General features: G+C 46.2%; 1 protein-coding gene across 5 annotated transcripts in view; it reads left to right on the top strand.

Moving 5' to 3' along the window:
- Window positions 1-22,517, top strand: part of PHF2 (PHD finger protein 2) — a 227,324-nt gene that overhangs the window by 129,852 nt on the left and 74,955 nt on the right. For all 5 annotated transcript variants that reach the window (XM_066596505.1, XM_066596503.1, XM_066596502.1 and 2 more), the window contains exon 3: window positions 9,517-9,631. In XM_066596505.1, coding sequence (XP_066452602.1) covers window positions 9,517-9,631 — 115 coding nt within the window. The remainder of the gene's footprint in view (window positions 1-9,516; window positions 9,632-22,517) is intronic.

Raw genomic sequence — 22,517 nt, 5'->3', positions numbered from 1 at the left:
GCAGGGTGGCAGCGTCCGTGTGGGACTTGCGGAAATGTGCGCAGAGCAGGCGCACCTTTCCGAGCAGGTCTGACAAGCGTGGGTAGCTTTTCAGAAAGCGCTGAACCACCAAATTAAAGACGTGGGCCAGGCATGGCACGTGCGTGAGGCTGCCGAGCTGCAGAGCTGCCACCAGGTTACTGCCATTGTCACACACGACCATGCCCGGTTGGAGGCTCAGCGGCGCAAGCCAGCGGTCGGTCTGCTCTGTCAGACCCTGCAGCAGTTCGTGGGCCGTGTGCCTCTTCTCTCCTAAGTTGAGTAGTTTCAGCACGGCCTGCTGACGCTTGCCCACCGCTGTGCTGCCACGCCGCGCGACACCGACTGCTGGCGACGTGCTGCTGCTGACAGATCTTGATTGCGAGACAGAGGTTGCGTAGGAGGAGGAGGAGGGTGGTTTAGTGGAGGAAGCATACACCGCCGCAGATACCACCACCGAGCTGGGGCCCGCAATTCTGGGGGTGGGTAGGACGTGAGCGGTCCCAGGCTCTGACTCGCTCCCAGTCTCCACTAAATTCACCCAATGTGCCGTCAGGGAGATATAGTGGCTCTGCCCGCCTGTGCTTGTCCACGTGTCCGTTGTTAAGTGGACCTTGGCAGTAACCACGTTGGTGAGGGCGCGTACAATGTTGCGGGAGACATGGTCGTTCAGGGCTGGGACGGCACATCGGGAAAAGTAGTGGGAACTGGGAACTGAGTAGCGCGGGGCCGCCGCCGCCATCATACCTTTGAAAGCCTCCGTTTCCACAAGCCTATACGGAAGCATCTCCAGGCTGATAAATATGGCTATGTGCACGTTTAACGCTTGAGCGTGCGGGTGCATGGCGGCGTACTTGCGCTTGCGCTCCAACACTTGCGCTAGCGACGGCTGGATGGTGCGCTGAGAGACATTGGTGGATGGGGCCGAGCACAGCGGAGGTGAGGGTGTGGATGCAGGCCAGGAGACGGTAGTGCCTGTGTCCTGAGAGGGGGGTTGGATCTCAGTGGCAGGTTGGGGCACAGGGGGAGAGGCAGCGGTGCAAACCGGAGGCGGTGAACGGCCTTTGTCCCACCTTGTGGGGTGCTTGCCCATCATATGTCTGCGCATGCTGGTGGTGGTGAGGCTGGTGGTGGTGGCTCCCAGGCTGATCTTGGCGCGTCAAAGGTTGCACACCACTGTTCGTCGGTCGTCTGCACTCTCAGTGAAAAACTGCCAGACCTTTGAGCACCTCGGCCTCTGCAGGGTGGCATGGCGCGAGGGGGCGCTCTGGGAAAGAGTTGGTGGATTATTCGGTCTGGCCCTGCCTCTACCCCTGGCCACCGCACTGCCTCTTCCAACCTGCCCTGCTGCTGCACTTGCCTCCCCCTCTGAAGACCTGTCCTCAGTAGGCGTAGCAAACCAGGTGGGGTCAGTCACCTCATCGTCCTGCTGCTCTTCCTCCGAATCCTCTGTGCGCTCCTCCCTCGGACTTACTCCAATTACTACTACCTGAGTGATAGACAACTGTGTCTCATTGTCATCGTCCTCCTCACCCACTGAAAGGTCTTGAGACAGTTGCCGGAAGTCCCCAGCCTCATCCCCCGGACCCTGGGAACTTTCCAAAGGTTGGGCATCGGTCACGACAAACTCCTCCAGTGGGAGAGGATTCAGAACCATTGCTGCCCATTCTGGGCAGGGGCCCGAGAACAGTTCCTGGGAGTCTGCCTGCTCCTCAGAATGTGTCATTATAATGGAGTGAGGAGGCTGGGAGGAAGGAGGAGCAGCAGCCAGAGGATTCAGAGTTGCAGCAGTGGACGGCGCAGAATTCTGGGTGGTCGATAGATTGCTGGATGCACTTTCTGCCATCCACGACAGGACCTGCTCACACTGCTCATTTTCTAATGAAGGTCTACCGCGTGGACCCATTAATTGTGAGATGAATGTGGGGATGCCAGAAACGTGCCTCTCTCCTAATCCCGCAGCAGTCGGCTGCGATACACCTGGATCAGGAGCTCAGCCTGTGCCCACACCCTGACTTGGGCCTCCGCGTCCTCGCCTGCGTCCACATCCTCTAGGCCTACCCCTACCCCTCAGCATGCTGTATTACCAGTAGTGCAGAAACAGAACGCTGTAATTAAATGTGCTGCTTATTAGCCTGTGGTTGGAGGCTGACTTCCCTTACGGAATGCACAGCAGAGCCAGGAAACAATTTTGCGCACGCCTGTAGTGAGACGTAGGTGCGTATGACTGAGCTAGTGGAATTCACAGCGCAGAAGCAGTCAAGTGGCCAAAGGCCAGTAGTAGGCCTTAAGTATTTTGCTTCTATTTTTTTAAAATGCTGAGCTGAGACAGCAGACAGATACTGTAGGCAGCGTATAATATTATGTAAACTCTTTCCCTCTGGCGGGATGACCGCGATCATGTACCAGAGACAGCAGATCCTGGAAACAATTTTGCGCAAGCCTGCTGTAACGCTTAGCTGCGTATTAATTAGGACTACTACCCCCAGCAGATAGATACTGTAGGCAGCGTATAATATTATGTATACTCTTTCCCTCTGGCGGGATGACGGCGCTGATGTAACAGAGACAGCAGATCCAGGAAACAATTTTGCGCAAGCCTGCTGTAACGCTTAGCTGCGTATTAATTAGGACTACTACCCCCAGCAGACACGCAGTAAACTGAAGACGGTCACAGGCAGCCCAAATATAGTATTTTCCCCCAATTTTTTTCAAAAAGCCCACTGCCTATATAGCCTGAATATCTCTTTCCCTGCCTCACCAGTACTGGCCCTATACTCTGTACAATGACTGCAGACTGCGGACGCAATGCTCTGCACGGCCGATATACAAAAAAAAAAATTGTGCAACACTGCTAAAAGCAGCCTCAACAGTACTGCACACGGTCAGATGTGGCCCTAAGAAGGACAGTTGGGGTTCTTGAAGCCTAAAATAACTCCAAACGCTCTCCCTATAGCAGCTCCGGCACCAGCAGCACTTTCCCTGATCTCTGTCAGAACGCATCTGTGGCGAGCCGCGGGAGGGGCCGATTTATATACTCGGGTGACACCTGATCTCGCCAGCCACTCACTGCAGGGGGGTGGGATAGGGCTTGAACGTCGCAGGGGGAAGTTGTAATGCCTTCCCTGTCTTTCTATTGGCCAGAAAAGCGCGCTAACGTATCAGAGATGAAAGTGAAAGTAACTCGAACATCGCGTGGTGCTCGTCTCTAGTAACGAGCATCTCGAACACGCTAATACTCGAACGAGTATCAAGCTCGGACGAGTACGTTCGCTCATCTCTAGTGCCCTGTGATGGCAAAGTGTTCTGTGAACGCTCTTCCTATATGATACAAGGAAGTGATCAGGGAGGTCTGGCACTGTCACCTTCCCCCGAGTTTAAGACATAGGAGCATTATAGCAAGATTTTTTTACTAAAACGCGAGTCTGATTAGTCTAAAAAAGAAAACGCAGTATTTTGTACAAATAATCACCTGAGCGTCCGTTCAGCTGATGTTTGTGCCACATAAAAAGGGAGAGCGACCAGCTTATGAATAAGCATATTCTCGTTCATCAGCTGATTGTTACTTTTCAGCAAGCATTGAATCGCTGGTCTGTTGTATGCAACCAGGGAGATGTTCAGCCGGCTGACGGGGCAAACAATTGTATTAATGTTTGTTTATCCTCATACCAGCGATTCTCGGCCCACGTAAGAGAGATGTAAACGGGCGCCTATTCACATGCTTTGTCAATTGGCGCTCATTACATCAGACGAGGAAAAAGAACCCAAAGCTGTCTGAGGAGGCCAGATACAATAATGAGCCATAGGTGCCATGTACGACACTCCTGTTTAGCATCCCGGTAATGAAGCTGTTGCTTTGTCCTGTCTGTTTCTCCGCTTCCCTTTCTGTTTTGACTAATGTTATTTCCTGAACCCCCTGTATCACCTCTACTTGAGATGAATTATTGGTTTTCATTATGTTTCCGTGCGCCGCTTTCTCCTTCTGCATTCTTTGATCTCTTCTGCTTTCTTGTATGCTTGTTTTTATTTGATCTGTTGTCCTCTTCAGAGTTTTTCGTATTATCATGTTATCATCACCTCTGTCTTTTGTATCCTTGTATGAAAGCTTTGTAAATAACGGGGAGATTACAGTCTGTATCCCGCCACGCTGAAAATGTAGCAAGATTTGTATTAATACTTTTAGCTGACTTTTGAATAATGTAGCTAATTGTTTCGAAGCACTTTACCGACTTTCTGTCTTAGGATAACCCATTTATTACACATCAGAGGGCCATCACTCCCTCCACTTGCCATCCTACTGTGATGTATACATACGTGGCATTCTTGCCTTAAGGAATTGGACGCTTTGCGAACTTATGTTTTATGCATACTGTTTTTGTTTGACTTCTACAATAATATAACAAATGAGTACAAAACGTCAACAGAAGGAGGTTATATGAGACAAGAGCTTTCCGCATTCGGCATAGTACCTGATGTGATATAAAAAGAGTGGGCAAGAAAGCGCTCCAATGTGTAGGGGTACTTGGAAGAAAGAGTAACACAGCGCCTGGTTTTAATAATCTCATTCAGTGGTCCATTGGGAAAAAGTCTTAGAATGAATCCCTTTTCTGGAATCTGTTGGTTCACTGTGATGAAGTCAATTAAAGGGGTTGTCCCGAGGCAGCAAGTGGGTCTATACACTTCTGTATGGCCATATTAATGCACTTTGTAATGTACATTGTGCATTAATTATGAGCCATACAGAAGTTATAAAAAGTTTTATACTTACCTGCTCCGTTGCTAGCGTCCTCGTCTCCATGGTGCCGACTAATTTTCGCCCTCCGATGGCCAAATTAGCCGCGCTTGCGCAGTCCGGGTCTTCTCCTCTTCTCTATGGGGCTCCGTGTAGCTCTGTGTAGCTCCGCCCCGTCACGTGCCGATTCCAGCCAATCAGGAGGCTGGAATCGGCAATGGACCGCACAGAAGCCCTGCGGTCCATGGAGACAGAGGATCCCGGCGGCCATCTTCAGCAGGTGAGTATGAAGACGCCGGACCGCCGGGATTCAGGTAAGCGCTGTGCGGGTGGGTTTTTTAACCCCTGCATCGGGGTTGTCTCGCGCCGAACGGGGGGGGGGGGTTTTAAAAAAAAAAAAAACCGTTTCGGCGCGGGACATCTCCTTTAATTGGTACCATAACATAGAGTGTGTGAGGCCACATCCCTCATACAGAGCGCCAAACTGTTTTTTATGCCATCTTGTTTTTTTACTACACCCATCCCCTTCCTTCCCTAGTACTTTGCACAATTGCCTTTGAAATTAATGGGATGTCCATGTATTACATGGCTGCACCAGGCCCACCAAAGCTCTCTTTGTAGCCCCTTGTGGGTCTAGTGAATAGATGAGGGTCCTGAATGTGTCCTCCATCCACTGTAAAGTTTCTAAGAAGATATTTAATAATCCACGGAATATGCCATAGATGCATGATAGGTGGCAGTCCCACATCTGGGACACTGGCCTATAGGAAGAACATGGGCTTATGACCCCCATTGGACATCTCATTGAGGCTGCACTCCACATAGACAGCAGTGGAGAGGTGATACTCGTATCGATCAAGCGTTTATGGCATATCCTCTTGATATGTCCTGAATGTATAGGATTATGATTCTTTAATATATTTTTACCCATCGATCTTCTCTAAATGTTTTTCCACAGCTGCGCTTCATTTGTTCTTGCTGCTTCGGGGTTACATATGTAACTACTTTGGGCAGCACAGAATGGCGCTCAGATCAGTTTGCACAATTTTAGATCAGGATGTGATTTTTATTTCTTGGTAGGGTGAAACCTACAGTCACATGTCCTTATTTTAGAAGAGGAGCTTGGACTGGGTCTTTTTTTATTGCAGTCTTGGGGTCCTGTAGGCACTCATTGTCTGTCATGTAAAGCTTCATTTGTATCAGCGGCAACAGCTCCGTGCATGTCTTCATCTTGGAAAAACTCCTTAAAGGCACCAGGCAGTCGCTGCTTGCATGCTCCCCAAGGAATGTGGGTTCTGTTGATTGTTACTAGAAGGAGGGAATTGTCTCCCCTTTTAGCCGCAGACTTTTCCAATCAAAAAACACTTGAAAAAGAGGTAATAAGTACATTACACGCCCAACCTTATACAGCATGCATGCATTTTCTAGAATATCACTGGAAATTACTATACTATTTATTAGTGTTTTAAGTTTTCATGCGTTTTTTTTTTTAATTTCTGATTTACATTTATTTCATCAAGTTGGCTCCTGTTAGGGCAGGCCCAGACTGATGTTTTTTATGTAGTAGTGTGCGTCCCCTCGACACAATTGCTTTCTAGCAGCCTGAACAAAGTTATGAATCACTGCACGCAGCTCCAGCTTGTCCAGAAAGACAGTGGCAGAATCTGATGCTTACACAGGGCGCAGGGAATATGCATGCATATGTAGTATTTTGACGTTGCTGTGGTCAGTGTGTACAGGAAGCACACAGCTCCATTCTCACTGCAATGGCCAGGCTTGGTATTGCAGGCAAAGTTCCCATTGAAGTGAATGGCCTGCAATACCTAATCTGGCCACTTGCATCAGAAGGATTTCTGAGGTTGTATCACTTTAGATATGTTGAATGGCTTCATCTATGCAATTAATTGAGGCATATTTTATGCATTAAGTGCGTGTTACTAGTGTGTGTACGGCTGAAAGCAAATCTTAATACATGCGAGGGAAACGCATGTTTAGCAGCTCCTAAATATACTTTAGTTAGCTGTTATAAGCTCAAGTGATACAGGAGCACAACACAACAGATAAATGGTTGCAACTTCTCTTAGTCCATTTAAAGGGGCTGTCAAGTCGTAAATTACTGATGGACCACCTGCAGGATATGCCATCGGTAATCTATCAGTGGGGGGGTTGTCACTTGGGACCTCCACTGATTAACTGTTTGCTGTTCCAGTGCGCTTGTGCACGGAGTTGATTTCTGCAGGAAGCAGACAGCTCTGTTCCAACTGCAGTAGTCAGATTTGGTATTTGGGAACTTTGCCTGCAATACCAAGCCTGGCCACTGCAGTGTAAACGGAGCTGTCTGCTTCCTGCAGAAATCAGCTCATTTCATGAGTGCACCACCACAAAGAATAGCTGAATTTTGGTGGTCTCGGGTGGCATACCCCTGCAGATCTACTACTGATGACCTGTCCTACAAATAGGCCATCACTCATCTACTACTGGACAACCCACAGACTGTCATCCTTGGGAGTCTCGGAAAATCACTTTACATTTTGCAATCGTTTTGCAACAATGAAATAATTTTTTAAGTCCTATTCGCAGTGGGATGTCCTAGTGAAATGACTTCCCCTCGTTCACACAGACGAGACGTAGCGATCACAGTTACTTTGAGTTTGAGCGTTTGACCTGTTTTTTGACTTTGTGCTTTATGTTTAATGATTCTGTGTATAATTTTACTGCTTTCTCTACATTTCTGTGACTTGATTTAGGAGAAGCCAATTAATTTTGTATTGGATTCTAATATGTAGAATGTAGCACAAACAGAAAACAGGACATTACATTCTGCACTGATCCGCGGATCTTCACAATTGAATTCTGCAAAAAGCAATGCCGTTCATCACTGGTGACTTACATTGTCTGTATACTTCCAGTCGTAAAATAAATATCTCCCAGGAATAATTGGTTATTACATCGATTTCAGGCGACGTGACTGCTAGAATGACAATGGCTCTGTGTCTTCTTACTAAGCTTCGGGTCGCTAGCTTTATTTCAAGCGCCATCTTGGTGCTACTGTGTACCATATATCATCATCAATTTTCCAATATACTGTACATCTGTTTCCCAAAACGCTTTTTTTTATATAGCTGTTTGGATAGTAAATCAGGGCAGTTATAAGGAATTCATATTTTCTCTTGCCGCCCTCAAAAATCTCAGCAGTACTCTATGCTTGGACAAAGAAGAGGAGCTGTTGCGGTGACCATCTACACACATTGGGATAGCTGGTGTGTGCTCTCCATTCTCCTGGTGTCTCATTCCTTTATTCCCTCGTTAAAGAAATAGTTTAATAATTACATTTCCTAATGTATTATTTAAAATTAATATCCACTAGAGATGAGCGAGCATACTCGCTAAGGACAATTACTCGAACGAGCATTGCCCTTAGCGAGTACCTGCCCGCTCGGAAGAAAAGATTTGGGTGCCGGCGGGGGGCAGGGAGCGGCGAGGGAGAGCGGGGCGGAATGGAGGGGAGATCTCTCTCCCTCCCCCAGCTCCCTCCTGCTCACTCCCGCAACTCGCTCACATCGGCACCCGAATCTTTTCTTTCGAACGGGCAGGTACTCGCTAAGGACATTGCTCGCTCGAGTTATTGTCCTTAGCGAGTATGCTCGCTCATCTCTAATATCCACCCTTAAACAGTATTGTGCTGCTTCTTTTTTTCTAAATAGGCCCAGAATTGTACTTAAAGGAATTGTGCTAAAATAGAAAGTTATCCCCTCTCCACAGCATAGCCAATTACTTTCTGATCAGTGGGATCGCTGGAGCAGTAGTACATACGTACGTCCACCACTCCATTCATCCAGGCATCTTCGCGACCCTTGTTGTCCAGATTAAAGGGGTTGTCCCGCGGCAGCAAGTGGGTCTATACACTTCTGTATGGCCATAATAATGCACTTTGTAATGTACATTGTGCATTAATTATGAGCCATACAGAAGTTATAAAAAGTTTTTTACTTACCTGCTCCGTTACTAGCGTCCTCGTTCCCATGGAGCCGACTAATTTTCGCCCTCCGATGGCCAAATTAGCCGCGCTTGCGCAGTCCGGGTCTTCTGCTCTCTTCAATGGAGCCGCTCGTGCAGAATGCCGGCTCCGTGTAGCTCCGCCCCGTCACGTGCCGATTCCAGCCAATCAGGAGGCTGGAATCGGCAATGGACCGCACAGAAGAGCTGCGGTCCACGGAGGGAGCAGACCCCGGCGGCCATCTTCAGCAGGTGAGTATGAAGACGCCGGACCACTGGGATTCAGGTAAGCACTCTCCGTTTGTTTTTTTTAACCCCTGCATCGGGGTTGTCTCGCGCCGAACGGGGGGGGGGGGGGGGGTGTGTTTAAAAAAAAACAAAACCCCGTTTCGGCGCGGGACAACCCCTTTAAGTGGGATCTGGACTACAGGGGTCACGAAGATGCCTGGATGAACGGAGTTATGAACGCACCTATGTACTACTGCTTCATTCATTTCAATAGGAGTGCCAAGGATTGCCAAGTTCAAGCACTCATCCCCAGAGCTCCTGTTGAAATGAATGGAGCTGATGTGTACATGCACGGCCGCTGCTCCATTCATGATGGTTCCTTAGGACCTTCAGTCTTGGGTTAGGTGTAGTTCCCAGCATTCTAACCCCTTACCGGTTAAATTGTTTCTTAATTTGTTTCTGAAAAGTTGGAGCTCAGTTTTCCGGATACAGAAATTGCTTACAGAAATATAATATTTTCTTCTGTTTCTACTTTCTCCTAGTGAAGAAGAAAAGAAATTGGCACAAGCATGACACGGGACAGGCTACAGATGTCAAACCAGTTCAAAATGGCAGTCAGGTTTTCATTAAAGAACTCCGGAGTCGAACCTTTCCAAGGTAAAGATCTGGAAAACAATTTAACTTGAAATGGTCACTACACTTTCAACAAACTTGCACTTACATGATAGCCAGTGTAATAACTAGCAAAGAGGTCATTGTTTTTATTTACCTAAAATTATGTTTTTCTTCTGAAAAATCACTCTAAAGTGACGCTACTAGGTGTCTTTCTTTTTTCCAATTTGCTGTCCACTGCCAGTTGTTATGTGAAATACGTTTCTAGTAGAGACACCAAGATGGGTTGAAGGCATTTGGGAATGTTGTCTCTTGCTATTAGACGTCTATAGAAAGTGGAGGGAGGAGAAGGTTGGAGCTGTTGGATGGAGACACAGGCATAGACTCGCACAGATGCTGTTCCAGCTAATAGTAAATGATTTGCTCTTTCATAGCTACTGAAATCACATCCACACTACTCAGTACTGCTGTATAATATCTTCCATGATGCAATTACATATGAGTGTCTGCTACCAAGAGATAGAGAAGAATATATCCCGCTCTCCTACGTCTACAGTGTATGACATCAAAGCAGCTAGTCTATACCCACCAGCTCAGGGAAGACTAAGAATTAGAGATGGAGTCTGCAGAGTTAACAACTGGTGTAAAATGAATATTAAAGGCATATAATGGTCTGATATAGTGTTATTCCTCATGTACACACATGGCAGCTCATTCTGAAAAGTCACCTGAAAGTTTGGGTACTTTTTAATATGCAATCATGCATTGGGGCACAGATTTTCCCCATAGAGTGAGATTTCCTAAGTCCGCCATTTCCAATGGTGGCCTTAGTACCAATTTCCACCGACACATGATGCAATTAATATATTAAGAGGCGCGGGTTTTTCATATATTAGTTATATCCTGGCTCCTCTTGTGCGCCTACACAGAAATATATGCCAGCTAGGAGATGGCATAGATTTCTGGTATAATTTATGCCAGTTTCTGGTGTAAATTATACATAAATCTGTATGGCCATCCCCTTCCCGACAAGCCCCGACCACTTTTAAGAAAAGTGGAGAGGCTGGCGCAGAACAAAAAGAAAAGTCACGAAAACTTTTGCACAACTGTGACTTGAGCAAAAAATATGACTTTTCCACGCCAACATCGGGCATAAAGTAGTTTGCACATGTTGCTTTAAGGCTACATTATAATCAGGAAAGTAATGCCCTTCAGTTTTTACCCACGAATGACTGCCATGTAACTGTGGACTAGTGTTACCCATAGACATTGTTACTGGGGTATGCCAACACTGTAATGTCTGTGAAGGATCTGCCATTAGTGAACTTTAGAGAAACTTAAGTGAAACAGCTGTGTTTTTTTTCTGGAAATGGTCAGTTTTAATTGCCACCCAAAGTTCTGTTAAGTCACATCATTGATGCCATTGTAGTGACCCGGAGTTGTTCTAGTGATTTGTACTCCTCGCAGACTGTCCCATCTACTAGAAAGACCGTACTTGTGAGCAGCCGGCAAGCACTTCTACGTAGCTGTCTATTCTTATGCCAAACTGTAATGTCGAAGGACCAGCACTAGAGAGGGCAAGTCGGGCAGAAAATGTACCAGATGTGGTGCGTTGTGGGACGTGCCAGGGATTCAGGACGATCTCACTGAAAGATGTTCACTTATTTGGCATGAGGTTGGGTAAGCAGGAGCAGCATGAAAGAAGCCGGCGAGTCGCACCGCGGCCGCCCTGGGAACGTGTCAGGCTTACTGTAGTGTTCACTATCGCAACGTAGAGAGAGATCATAACTGCGCAATAGACACAATAAATGGAATTAACTTACAAGCCTAGAATGAAAGCAAACGGATTGCTTTCTATGGTTATTGCATGATTTACATTCTTCTGTCAATTACAATAAATTTGAGGAAAAGACAGAATAACTCTGTAGCTCATTAACGTCTGAGCTGAAGTGCGATATGTAACATCTTCAAAATCATTAACGGGAAACTGTCACTTCCTATCAGACTCAGGAACGACACTTAAGGGCTCCGAAGGAAGGGGCGCAAGAGTCTGCAGGAGTGATTTGTAGGCTCGCCCCGGATCTAGCGTTGTCCACCCTCAAGGCCACCACTTGGTGCACTGAGTAGACCCCTTCCCGTCATTGTGTCCGCCTGCACATACTGCCCATAGAGGTTGGTGTGTGCACACGATGAAGAGAATAGTCCACTTAATGCACTGAGCGTCAGCGAGGGAATAGCGAGGCAAGTGAGTATAAATCACTTCCTTGGACTCAGCGGCCCCTTTCCTATAAAGCCATAACTTTAGTTTATGGGGATCGTAGGACCTTGCAGGTTCCCTTTAAATGAGATGACCACACTGTGATTTTACAAAATGCTGTGGCTGGAAGCTTTCACAATGTCTGTGCTGTGTCATGCATACTGATTGTTTCCTATACAGTTGGCCTATGGAAAAAAAAACAAAAACCGTTGTGGACCAAGATTTCTTGTCCTTTCATAAGTTTATCCAAGGAAAAACTCATCTGGGTGGATAATTTGTCCCATATATCACTATGTCCAACCTAGATTTGATCCATCTAGCATTGGAAAGGCAGAAGTGGTTCTGAACCACTTGTTTTAACCCCTTAGTGACCAGGCCAAATTTTAGAAATCTGACGTGTCCATTTAACACTCCGCAAATTCTGGCATTGTCTTTTCACCACATAATGTACTTCATTTAGGTGGTATAATTTGTATGACGACAATTCTCTGGCATTGAGGGGGAGGGGATTCCGCCACAGTATTCCCTACTTCTGCTTCCCCATCACGTGGTGCAGACTCAGAGGCTGGGAAGCCTCAGCAGATTTTCAGTGGAATGTTCGTTGTTGACATTCTGACAAAAATCTGCCCTGTGTGGCTGTAGTCTTACTGTGCCTGCGGCGGTGGGGGACACCAGCGAAGGATCCCCTTATGCGTTTCAGCTCCCCTCACTCTTACGATCGGGGAGTGGAGATGAAACTTTTCACTTTTGAAACTTTTTTTTACACTTTGCACGAGATGACTATTGTCGCTGATAATATCGATCTTGTACCAGGCAAACTGCATCCACCGGTGTCTTCTCCCTGCTACTGAGTAAGCCCATGCTCCTGCCATTTTGCCTGGGGTGGGGTTCTGGGAGGAATGGGGGGGGGGGGGGGGGGAGCGACACGTCGACAGGAGAGCTTATGTAAGGTATTACAAGTATAAGGCAGTGCAATGCAAAGTACATACAATATATATTATTATGCATATAAAAAATATGTTGTATGCAACCACACGACAACTTTGGACTCTGGTTCTGGGACACTATAGGTGTTTATGAGGATTGAATATCACATCAGTTACTTAGTGATTCAGTTAAAAAGTTTTGAAATTACAACTGAATTTGTGAATTTATATCTGAAATTGGCTGAGCTATGGAGCTCGTGAACCAAATCAGAGCCAGTTCTCGATGAACCAATCACAGCCATTCAATGAATGAATGGCTGTGATTGGCTCATTGAGCGCCAGCAATGATTGGCTGAGCCAGGGCGCTCGTGAGACAATCACAGTCAGCCCTTCCTGGAGGCGGGGATTTTAATCCTCCAATCCAGTTAGGGCTTGTAGAAGACTGAAGGCAAGTGCAGAGGTGAAGAGGAGACCCGTGCTGGAGGCGACACCATTTTTTAGGTGATGTACTATTTTTTTTTTTTTGTTTGTTTTTTTTTTTACTACAGATAGGGCTTATTTTGGGGGTAGGCCTTATTTTTTTTATAGTACTTTTTTCCTAAACAGAAGTCAAATTGACTACTTTCATAATGGTTCTACCTGATATTTGTGAAACCCTCATCAGTTGTACAGGCACGTAGAAGAAGACAAAGATCAATAAGAGGCGTATGAAAACAAATCCTTCACCCTCGAAGTTGCAGCTGCGTCTCACTTATATCATCTCTCATCTGCAGGGAAGTGTTTCCATACAAGGTGTGAAATGCCGAGTAGGTCTCAAAATGCTGCAGATTTATACCGACAGGTAGATTACAAAGGAACTCATTTTACACTTGTCTACCTGATTATTTAAAAATCTCCCATGTGACAAGTGAGACAACCAAAGCAGGAGGTCCTTCTAATACTGCAGAGCCTATAGGACCCTAATCAGCCATGTAATACTGCCTGTATGGGTAGTGTCATATGTCTTTTTACAGGGAACCGGTCACGTCCCCACAGCACCAGAAACGAAAGTTATGGGACGTGACAGGGAGCCAGGTGATGTATCCTTAATACGCTCCCGCAATCCAACGCTGCCAACCTCAGAAGACCACGTGGTGCAGAAAGATCACGTGACGGCTGGGGATCGCTCCAGTCCGCTTGTCTCTATTCACAGTTCATAGGTGAACGACTGCCTGTTTACATACAATGATACATCGTTCAGTCTTCTGCATGCAGAAACTGAACAATGAACGGGAAGTGAAAGACTTCTGCTTCGGCGTTCAGTCGCTATATGCATTTACACTGAACGATACCAGTCAATAAACAGCGGGTGATGTGGGGTGGGGAGTTCCCCTCTGCTCTCTCCTCTCCTGCGCCTTCTTATCAGCTGATTTATGACCACGAGATTTATCTTTGTTACAGTTATAACTAGGGCTGATAAGAACGTGCGGGAGAGGAGACAGCAGAGGGGAACTAAGCCAATAGTGCAACCTCACTGATGGACCTACTCTTGAGACTTAAAGGGGTTGTCTCGCGAAAGCAAGTGGGGTTCAGCACTTCTGTATGGCCATATTAATGCACTTTGTAATATACATCGTGCATTAAATATGAGCCATACAGAAGTTATTCACTTACCTTCCCTGCGCTGGCGTCCCCGTCTCCATGGCTCCGTCTAACTTCAGCGTCTAATCGCCCGATTAGACGCGCTTGCGCAGAAGGGTCTTCTGCCTTCGGCTCGCTTCGGCAGCAGCGGCGTTCTGGCTCCGCCCCCTTCCACGTGTCATCGCGTAGCTCAGCCCCATGACGTGTGCCGATTCCAGCCTCCTGATTGGCTGGAATCGGCACACGTCATGGGGCGGAGCTACGCGATGATGCATAGAAGGGGGCAGGGCCAGAACACCGCTGCTGCCGAACCGAGCCGAAGGCAGAAGACCCTTCTGCGCAAGCGCGTCTAATCGGGCGATTAGACGCTGAAGTTAGACGGAGCCATGGAGACGGGGACGCCAGCAACAGAACAGGTAAGTGAATAACTTCTGTATGGCTCATATTTAATGCACGATGTATATTACAAAGTGCATTCATATGGCCATACAGAAGTGCTGAACCCCACTTGCTTTCGCGAGACAACCCCTTTAAGGCTTTTTTACACAGGTGTACGCAAGCTGTGCCCTGGATTTTCAGGTGCAAATCGCATTGGGCAGCACACAGACACAGGTCTGTGTGCTGCCTGGCCCCACAGGAATTGAACATTGCATGTCCTATTCTTGCCCGTAGTACTGGTGAAAATATGGCATGCTGTTATTTTTTTTATTTATTTTTTGCATGTGCAGAGCTATTAAAGTCAATGAGTCCATGTACTGTCCAATTGCAGGCTGTTGTAAACATGGACTGCACAGAGACAAAATGCAGGGATCTGTCTTTAGACTGCAGTGTCTATATACAGTGATATGTAGAAGCTGCAGAAGACAAACGGTGCAACATTTTTCAATAAACACTGTTGAAATATCAGCCCAAAATGCATGCAATTAGGTGAAAAAAAAATCGCCAGCAAACAGGTGTCCATAGCCTTTAAAGAGAACCTGTCTAAACTGAGTGTTATAGAGCAGGAGGAGCGGAGCAGACTGATATATAGTTATATGGGGAAAGATTCTGTAGAACTTGTATTTTATTCATTTGTACCTCTGCACATTCTGAGCTGAACAGTCCAATGGGTAATAACCCTTTAAAAGAAAATAATGCCTTTAGGGAACGTTCACACACAACAAACTTGGTACAGAAATTTCTGAGACGGTCCTATGTATCTGAATGGAGCTCGGGGAAAACGATGCATGTGCTTCAGAAACAAAGCAATCACATTTTGTTATACTCGTATACTTAAAGAAGTTTTTTTAAAAAAAAAGACTTACAGATTTGCATCCGGTTCTCTCAGGGAGATTGGTATGGGCTTTACTGTCGATTATTCTAGATTTCTGTTCACACTTGGGTCAAATGTAGAATCCGCATCTTCTTTATTTGCACATTTCCTAGAGGAGCATGCATGGCCTTATAAGTCTCCTCACTCACTTCGTAGGTGCTCTCCTTAACGAGAAATGATACCCTTCCTGACCCACATCTATAGACCTCTCACTAGCCAAGACAGAACCTATTGCACATTGATGAGGGTCAAGACCCCCCAAACAGCTGTCTGTGTATGGATTCTGGCTTGGCTTTCAATTCCCAGTCATTGTTATAAGGCTTGTATAAAGAGTCTAACATTGACTTGCAGGAATGCTACCTTTCAATAGGTGGCACTGCAGAGGCATTGTTGCATCTTTTTATTTGTTTATTTTCCAGAGGAGCATGCATGGCCTTATAAGTCTCCTCACTCATCTTCTGGGTGCTCTCCATAAGGAGAAATGATACCCTTCCTGACCCACCTCTATAGGCCTCTAACTAGCCAAACCATACACCTACTGTACACTGAGGAGGGGCAAAAACCCTGAAACAGCTGTCTGTGTATGGCATTCTGGCTTGGCTTACAATTCCCAGTCATTGTTATAAGGTCTACATTGACTTGCAGGAATACTGCTTTCCAATAGGTAGCGCTGCAGAGGTAAGGTTCTTCCTTATACACATCTCATGTGAGGGCGGCCTTAGACTCTTATTCTCCTTTGTGTAATGGATTCCATAGGATGAATCCGAAGTCCTCGAGACAGATCCCATAATGTCTTCCACAGTGCTGTATTCTGCACTAATCTAGATGGAATATTTCTGGTGCATTTCCGCACCTGAAGCTGAGAAGCTGGCACCGCGGGCGCCTCGTTCCGACACCTGCCTTTATTAATCTCTCTAATTCTGCAGTTCCTTGTCAGCAGCGAGTAACTGTCTCCTTGATGAGATTAAACCCTCATTCAACTAGTGGCTTCTCTGCGCGGGTTACAGAGTGCAGCACGGGGATTGTGAAGAGCCGCCATCTGACCGCAGATGTCTTCCTGGCAGGAGGGTCTGGCAGATCTTCTGAAAGGGAAGTTGCTCGCTCTCATCTGCCTGCCCAACTGGAAAGGAATTGATTTGAACGTTTGGCTCGGATGGTAAACAGAACTGTAGATGATGAAAGTAAGAACGCGGGACGCGACATTCATCAGGAAGACACTTTCTATCAAGGAGGATCAGGGATCTAAGGCTTAGAAATTAAATCAGTGGGGATGGAAATGAACACCTGCCCGGAGGTTTATTGTCTAAGGTGGGCTTCACACGTGGCGCAGTGTTCTGAAATAGCAGCACAAACTCTGCGGGTTTGGCAAAAAATGCAATATCTGAGCCCCAATTTAACCCCTTAAGGACCAGGCTGTTTTGCTCCTAAAGGACCTGAAACCTTTTAGGGATTTTACCCATGTGATGGTTTTACATCTATAGGAGCCCCAGTTACGGGGAAAACATCCCCCTATAGGGACAATAGTCACTGGCAGAACTGATCAGGGTCTGCTATGACCCTGCAGCTCTTCTGTGACAGGGGGTACTTGGCGGTCACGTGATCACCGGGTCTCTCTTTAACACATAGCGTTCATTAAGCTCTGTGTAACCTGAAAAGAAGAAGTCAGAAATGGTTATAAAATGCTTCTACCATCTCCTCTGGTCCTCAGCTGTGTCTCTGTCTGACCTGCAGAGGCTTTAATCCCCCGCCATACTTCTGCTCTCAGCCATGGTTAACGCCCAGGACCAAGTGCCGTAAATTTACAGTGCTTGGTCCTTAAGATGTTAAGGGGGTTCTTACAGATTTAGAAAAAAAATATTTTTCAGGAAGTGTGTCACTCTTGTCCACAGTGTGTATCTGATATTGCCACTCACCCCCATTTAAGTGGATGTAATACCACACACAGCCTACAGATATGTGCTGTTTCTGTCCTAGTCATATTGGGCTTATTTCAAGCTGGATTCACACGGACATATTTGTGCACAAAAGATTTGCGCTCACAATGCGCAAAAAATAGTACGCATTAATTTCAATGGGTTCATTGGCAAGCACCAATTTGACCTGCATATTTCTGTCCCACACAAAAATACGTAGCGTGCTCCATGTTCCTGCGCAGGGAAATAACTCATTAAACTAATTAACCGTTTCCATGGCTGAGAACATTGGTGTGTGTCTTTTTTGCTCACACAATTGTGCACAACCTGCGCGCACAAAAAGAACCGTAAAATATGGCGATGTAAGCGCAAATACGCAATGGCATTCCACAAAAACACGACGCAAACATATGTGCAAATCTGCTTACTCTCGTGAGAATCCGGTCTCAGAGCAGCTGTATACAAGAGGATTACAAAACGTATCGCTGGTGAAATTGCATCCGTATTTGATCCATTTTTTTCCCCCTCAATAGAAGATAATAGCAATGAATGCAAATACTGATCAATGACTCTCCATAGACTAGAATGGGCATATTTTTAATTAAAAACAGATAAAATTTGCGCATATTGCATTTTTTAAAAAACATTGACAAAAAAACGACCCTGTAAATAGATCCACAGGGTATTATTAGCTCCCTAAAGTCCAAATGTGAGCTAAAAAACATCAACTTATCCGAAGGGGTCTTTAGGGCGCCACTTTTTTTGCCACTTTGGGGGCAGTGACGTTTTTTTCCAGAGCCCAGCCTGCCCTAGTATCCCAAAGCGCTTCACAGCGTCTTTGCAGCTGTAGAGCGACGGTGTGTTTCCACTACGCCCATACGTAATGTAATTGCGTACTGGTTCGCATATATACGTGCCCATAGAGAACAATGGGCTCTATCTTGTGTCTATATACAACAAAATAGAACATGCCGCGTTCTTTTTTTATGCTCGCGGATTATGCAATTCCGACACGCTGCTGTGAGTGAACTGTGTAAGGCGATGGAATCGATTGCCTGCGAGTTACCGCGTATCGCAGAGCCCTCATAATACGCAGTAATCATACGCCCAAGTGACCCCGGCTTATGCAGATTTTTTTTCCTTCTTCTGCTTTTTCAATAGCTTCTTTATATGACAAAAAAAACTCCACAAAGAAGGAATGCAGCAAATATACTGAATGAGAAACATCATTAGAAAAACCTTGAAATCCATGATTATTTGCTTTTCTGCAAGTGAGAAATAAATGTTGAAAAACAAAAAGCGCGTGAAGTAAAGGTTAAGGCGAGCGTTTGTTGGTAATAATACAGTGAAGTGAAAGGCCGCCTGTTCTGGCCATCATCCGCCGTCACCAGGATGTGCGGGACGCTCCCTCCTCTTATTCTGTCACTAAACCAAATCTTCCATATTGTGCAAAATGTAAACAAACACGCATTGCGTGGAAGGTCTCTGCGCTGCCACCTGCTGGCCGATCTTCAGAATAGATGCATACCGGAGAACATCGCTATGTAAACAACGCTGAGCTGCGAACACGAAGCACAAGCATCTCAGGAAGACCGTAAGAAAGAGATCTGCAGAAGAGACTTCCTGTGCCGGCGAGAAATTCGCCATCTATCTTGTTAGCGCGACTCCAACTGCCACAAGGGATCAGAACCTAGGGGGCTTTAAGGTAGAATGAGCGAAAATCAAGGCTGATTGTCCGGTCTAAACGCGAGCCAACGACAAAGGATAATCATTCGCTGTTCGTTTTATGCAGGCATATAAATCATGGTTGGCTAATTCACTGATCGTTCAGATTAAACCGCGCTCATTCAGTCCCTCTTATTCACTTATACAGCGAATCTGACAGACTGAATGATTATCCATGAATGAGCCAGCGATGTGTCTGCTGTATGTTAGGCTGCCCGAGAGCGAATGAGCTAATCATGACGTCACTCGCTCGTTCAAGCGAGAATCGGCTCATCTAAAAGGACCAACGAGCAGCAGAGGCACAAAAATACGTAGTGCACCACGGCGCAGTGCTAATGGGAAGCCGTATACACTCCCACCTGCTCACGTATAACCTCTGGTCGCTGCATTATTCCTAAAGACAAATGAGAGCTCAGATAAAGACTGCACAGACGAAATATCTACTAAATGATGCTTGCACCATAATGAGACCGTCATAACGTGCAGTTTTGCTGTGATTTTTTGGTCCGTGAAAAACTGATCGATTCACTGCGAGCGTATGTGCACTTTAAAGCCAGACGTGGAAAAAAAACGGAAAGTGGCCCTAATTATGTCATTTAAAATTCCCTTCAAGTCAGTGAGTGCATGATAATAATAATAATAAACTTTATTTGTATAGCGCCAACATATTCCGCAGCGCTTAAAAAAAATCGGAACCCATTTGCATGCCATGCAACTGAATTAGTTTGTTTTTTGTTGTTTTTTTTTTAACACACCCGTTGACTTGAATGGGTGATTCTTGTGCAAGAATGGTAGGGGACTAGGACATGCTGCGCTTCTTTGTGCACTGATCACAGAAGGATCCCTTTTTGCACAGGAGAAAATAATAATACAGGTGATGTACTGTAGTACCTCTGTATTGCGGATCTGAATTACAGATGTTTACAAATACGCTTGTCTGAACGAGGCGTGAGTGTGTTAAAATCACATGACGTGTGCGTTGCGAGATGCAGGCACATGAGCTACGTTTTCCTGCATGGCACCACGCTGCGATGCAGGAGCGAGGTCGCAGCATGGTTTATCTTGCTGCATGCTCTCGCATCGCAGTGCCTATTGTTCTTAAAGGGGCCGGTGGCAGCAGCGCACCACGTGTTAGGTGCACGCAATGCCAGATCTCCCATTGAGAACAATAGGAGAAACCCTGCGATCCCCCGCCACAGCTGCAGCCACGCCGGAGGATCCCTGCAGCCCCGAAAAGATGTTTTGACATGAAAACTGCTTGCATCCTTGGGGATTTCCATGGGGGTGGGGTTCACAGCCCTGGATTGCGCTCGCCAGTGTGAAGCTAGCATTAGGGAGCAGGAAAAGGGATTCCCCTGGTTGAACGACTCAATCTTCTGACGGAACCGAACGGTGCCGAACGAACCTCATTAACTGAAAGAAAAGGCGTTATTTCTTGCGGTATTTTGGAACCTCCGAGCGGATGCAAGCGCGGCCGAATTCTCATACTAGTGATGATGAATGACTGAAAGGGTATTTTTGTGATGACGATGGATGTCATTTGTGACAAAGAATGCTAAATCTTATTGAATTCAATGGGATGTGTCCTTATCTATTTCCATATAATGCTGTGGAACAACCCAACGACTGTTACATCGCATTGTGTAATCTCCCCAGCGGCATCAGATACCTGTAAGCCTTGCTTCGCCTCTACGCCAGGCATTCCGTAATGGGAACCGAAAAAAAATCGAGTGCAGATCGGTCACCTGACAGACATGAACGGCGGCCGACAGACCCCATTTACTAAGGGATCCATTCTATTCCCATCTTTTTGCCATAAGACACATTCTGTGCAGAGGCTCCTGATCATGTAGCGCGAGTGTCAGCCTGGAAGATTTGGCTAATATCCCCGTGATTAATGCTTCCCCAGCAAGCAGGCTGCATCACTTAGATTGCAGCGGCAGTTTTTGTCTTTACCAGCCTCATTGTAACTGATGAGATTCACTTCTGCTACATCTGAAGCTGCGCCCCCGGTGTGACGCGATCTGTGAGACGCAAGCCTCTGTATTGTGGTGCTGCATCTCTCATCTGAAAGTACATGAATTGTTAATAAACTAGCGTGCGCTGAATTAATAATCCTCTACAAGTGGCTGTTCTCCTGTCATGTCTCATTTCTCACGTCATGTAAGCAATTTGTTTAAATAAGTGTTTTCATGTGAATCAATAAGAAGATTAATAGACGAGCTGTTCTTTATTTATACCATACATAAACGGGATCAATAATTCAGAGCTGCAAACAATGAAGTAACCGGACACTCGCACTCCCTTCAGGTTGCCTTTTAGGGGGTATTCACACAGTACAGTTCAGGTTTTTAATTGCACTTTCTAAATACAGGCAGCGGTTGGAGACTCCTTGTGTCTGCGAATCATTTAAGAGAAACTTGTTGTAGGTTCCTACCACTGATCATATACACTTAATGGCCACTTTACCCGTTCATTGGACTCCTTTGGCCTGCAGAACCGCAGCAATTTCTTGTGGCTTAGATTCCACTGGGTGCTGCAGGAATAACGCCCCCCGCGGACAGGAAGCTTCTTGCAGTTGCCACAAATGAGTTGGAGGTGCTTACATGTTCTGTACAGCTGACATGATGGGTTCATCAATTCATGCTGCTTGTGCCAAATTTTGACCTCCCATCAGCATCATGCAACAGAAATCTGGATTCTTATGACCAGATGATGCTTTCCATTGCTTAGTGATCCCATTTTTGTGCTCTTTTGTCCACCAAAGTCATGGATTTCTGTTATCTTAGCAATGAGGCTAGAACTGGTTGTCCGTGCTAAGGACTGAAGACTTGTGTTTTCAGATGCATCATTTGGAGCACCAGTGATGTATTTGGCTGCAATCTGTTTGACTCTGCACCCCTGATGAGTTCATCAGAATGATTCTTGACATTCTCCTCTGACCCCTTTCATCGATAAGGATCTCCTTTTGCAGCATGTTTTTCCTCTATTACACCCTTCTCTGTATATTACCCTCACCATTGCACAAGCAAACCCCACTAGATTAGCATTGAGATGCTGACCCCGGCTAGCCTAGTACCGATGACCAGACCTCCTTGGAAGTTGCTCAGATCACTTGGATTTTCCGTTCTAATGTGGATTGACACTGAAACTGATCTACGGAAAACTGGTCATGTGA

Source organism: Eleutherodactylus coqui, chromosome 3 (genome assembly GCF_035609145.1).
Source record: "Eleutherodactylus coqui strain aEleCoq1 chromosome 3, aEleCoq1.hap1, whole genome shotgun sequence".
Taxonomy (NCBI): Eukaryota; Metazoa; Chordata; class Amphibia; order Anura; family Eleutherodactylidae; genus Eleutherodactylus; species Eleutherodactylus coqui.
This window is presented reverse-complemented; position numbering and strand designations above follow the sequence as displayed.